We start from the raw sequence: 2500 nt of genomic DNA, 5'->3' as shown, positions 1-2500 counted from the left end.
CTTTAGTAAGTAAATAAGATTAGAATAATATTAGATAATTATAGACATACAGAGTTTTAATGATTTGTGGAAATAAAGCGGATGAACACCTGACTAAAGAACCACATGGAGAACACACCAGCACTCAAACTCACTAACACACTGCATTACACACACACACACCAGCACTCTGTTCAAACCCACTAATACACTGCATTACACACACACACACATACACACACCAGCACTCTGTTCAAACTCACTAACACACTGCATTACACCATTACACACGCACACACATACACACACATACACACACACATATATACACACACACACATACCTGTACACATACACACACACACACTTACACTTACACATACACACACATACACACTCACATACACACACTCACATACAAACACACACACACACACACACACACACACACACACACATACACACACACGCCTGTACCACATCCTCAGTGAGCTGTGCTTGGTGACTTTAATATCGTCTCCACACTGAGGATTATTTTCTCTCCATCCTAAACTCTAACGCTCGAGTGCTGCATCTTTAGAGTCTCACAGCTTCACATCCAAACAAGATTAGACTCCAATTCACTTTCATTCTCAATGATGCGCTTTTCCGGCTGTCTCACTGCTTCAGCTCCTTCTTCGCTGTCGTTAATCTGATCATACGACTGTCCTGATGCCTTTATTTAAACAGTTTTAATTTACTGAGATCTACAACACTTATGTTGAGGTTCTGAGCGTTCTCGTCTCACAGCTCCAGGTTAGTGTGTGTGTAGAGTTTCATGTGTTCTACACGTGTCCGTGTTCATGACCCTGAGCAGAATAACAGCGCTTACTGAATAAAATAAACAAAATAAACATTTTCTCAACTGCAGCATGAACTTTGTGTTTATTGATGAAGTAAATCATTATAAATACACACGAGTCATTTGGCAAGTTTTTAATCCTATTTCACTGAATAATAATTCTGGACTTGCCAGTTATCTGGATGTGGTGTGTCTACATGAGCAGTGATTACACCTACAGTGTAAAGAGGGTCAGGGATCTTTGGTTATGTGCCACTTCACAAATCAGACCCTGTTAATGTGAGCATTTGTTTAATTTCAGAAAAAAATAAGAATGAATATTTCACAGGAAGTGTGATGCAGATGAGGCTCGAGTCTCACACACACCGGGTTCTTACACAGTCATTAAATAATCTCAAAGCAGCACTAGGATCTTTTTTCTCTTTACAAGTTCAAATATAAAACAGTTCATCCTTCGAAGATCATCCAGGAGAAAACGGATTATACAGACAGACGGACGAGGCTCAGGTCCTTCTCTGTCTCATGAGTCCATCAGATCTTCACAATAAACCCCAATGTCTGCGTTTCCTCCAGCAGACTCTGAGGTGTGTGTGCACCTACCTGATCTTCTTGGACCTGGAGTTTGGGGAGTGGCCTGTTGAGGAGTGGGCGGGGCTATCATTTAGTGTGAGTGGTTTGGGCGCGTAGGTCTTATTTCTGCTCTCTTGCTTGTCCGGTTGGTTGTGGTGCTTTGTGTTCATCTGTTTAAAGGACTTCAGGGAGAAGAAGCATGGTTCAGTATGATGCTGGTGATGCTGGCGCCATCTTGTGGCGGATTTGTTTTATGTTGCACCCTGTACTACATTCACTCAGACTTCAGAAACCCAAATAGTTTATTAATAAAGTGTGTGGAATAACCGACCTGCACCATGCACACACCGGGAGCGCTGCTCGTCTTCACAGCAGAGTCGCTCTTCCTCACACCGTCACATGAGGAAGTGCAGGATTTCTTCTTTTTCTGTAGTGGGTGATAGAGTGAGACATTTCTGATTATTGTTAGAACAAAGGGGTGTGATGATGTGATGTGTTGTCTGTGTTGAAGAGAGTAAGAGGACGCAGTCACCTGTTTCGTGGATGTGGAGGGTTTTTTGTTGCTCTTCAGGTCTTTGATGAGGCTGAATGTCTGTGCTGGAGCAGATGACGTTGGAGCAGACGGTGGAGCAGACAGAGATTCTGAGGCAGCCACAGACTCGACCACGCTTTCCTGGGAGCAGCTGAGCGAAAGGCTTCCCATCCCCTCACTCACCTCCTCGCTCTCGCCATCCTCAGGAGCGTTCCGGAACTGTCGCATCATCACCAACACGTTGGTGGGAGAAGCACTGGCGGATGTGTCTCCCTGAAACATCATCATGCTTCTTCATTCTCCTAGTGAGACACAGCTACAGTGCGAAATTCATAAAGTATATAAAGTGTGTGTGCATTATTATTATTATTAATAATATTATTATTTTTACAGTGTTGCCATGAGGACATGATTGTGGAGAGAACAAGCAGGTAACAAGTGATTGTCTCCACCTGAGACCTGTATCTTAGTCAGCGAACATTCAGAGAGTCAGAGAGAGAGAGAGAGAGAGAGAGAGAGAGACAGAGAGAGAGAGAGACAGAGAGAGAGAGAGGGGGAGAGAGAGAGAGAGAAAGCAA

General features: G+C 43.5%; 1 protein-coding gene across 1 annotated transcript in view; it reads right to left on the bottom strand.

Annotated features, from left to right (window-relative positions):
* Positions 1-874: 874 nt before the first annotated feature.
* stk33 (serine/threonine kinase 33) overlaps positions 875-2500 on the bottom strand; it is a 20800-nt gene continuing 19174 nt past the window's right edge. The window contains exons 11-13 of the mRNA XM_060865641.1: positions 1923-2195; positions 1722-1817; positions 875-1572 (exon numbers count right to left, since the gene is read on the bottom strand). Of these exons, the coding sequence (XP_060721624.1) occupies positions 1417-1572; positions 1722-1817; positions 1923-2195 (525 nt within the window). The 3' untranslated portion in view covers positions 875-1416. The remainder of the gene's footprint in view (positions 1573-1721; positions 1818-1922; positions 2196-2500) is intronic.

This window comes from Tachysurus vachellii, chromosome 1, assembly GCF_030014155.1.
Source record: "Tachysurus vachellii isolate PV-2020 chromosome 1, HZAU_Pvac_v1, whole genome shotgun sequence".
Lineage (NCBI taxonomy): Eukaryota > Metazoa > Chordata > Actinopteri > Siluriformes > Bagridae > Tachysurus > Tachysurus vachellii.
This window is presented reverse-complemented; position numbering and strand designations above follow the sequence as displayed.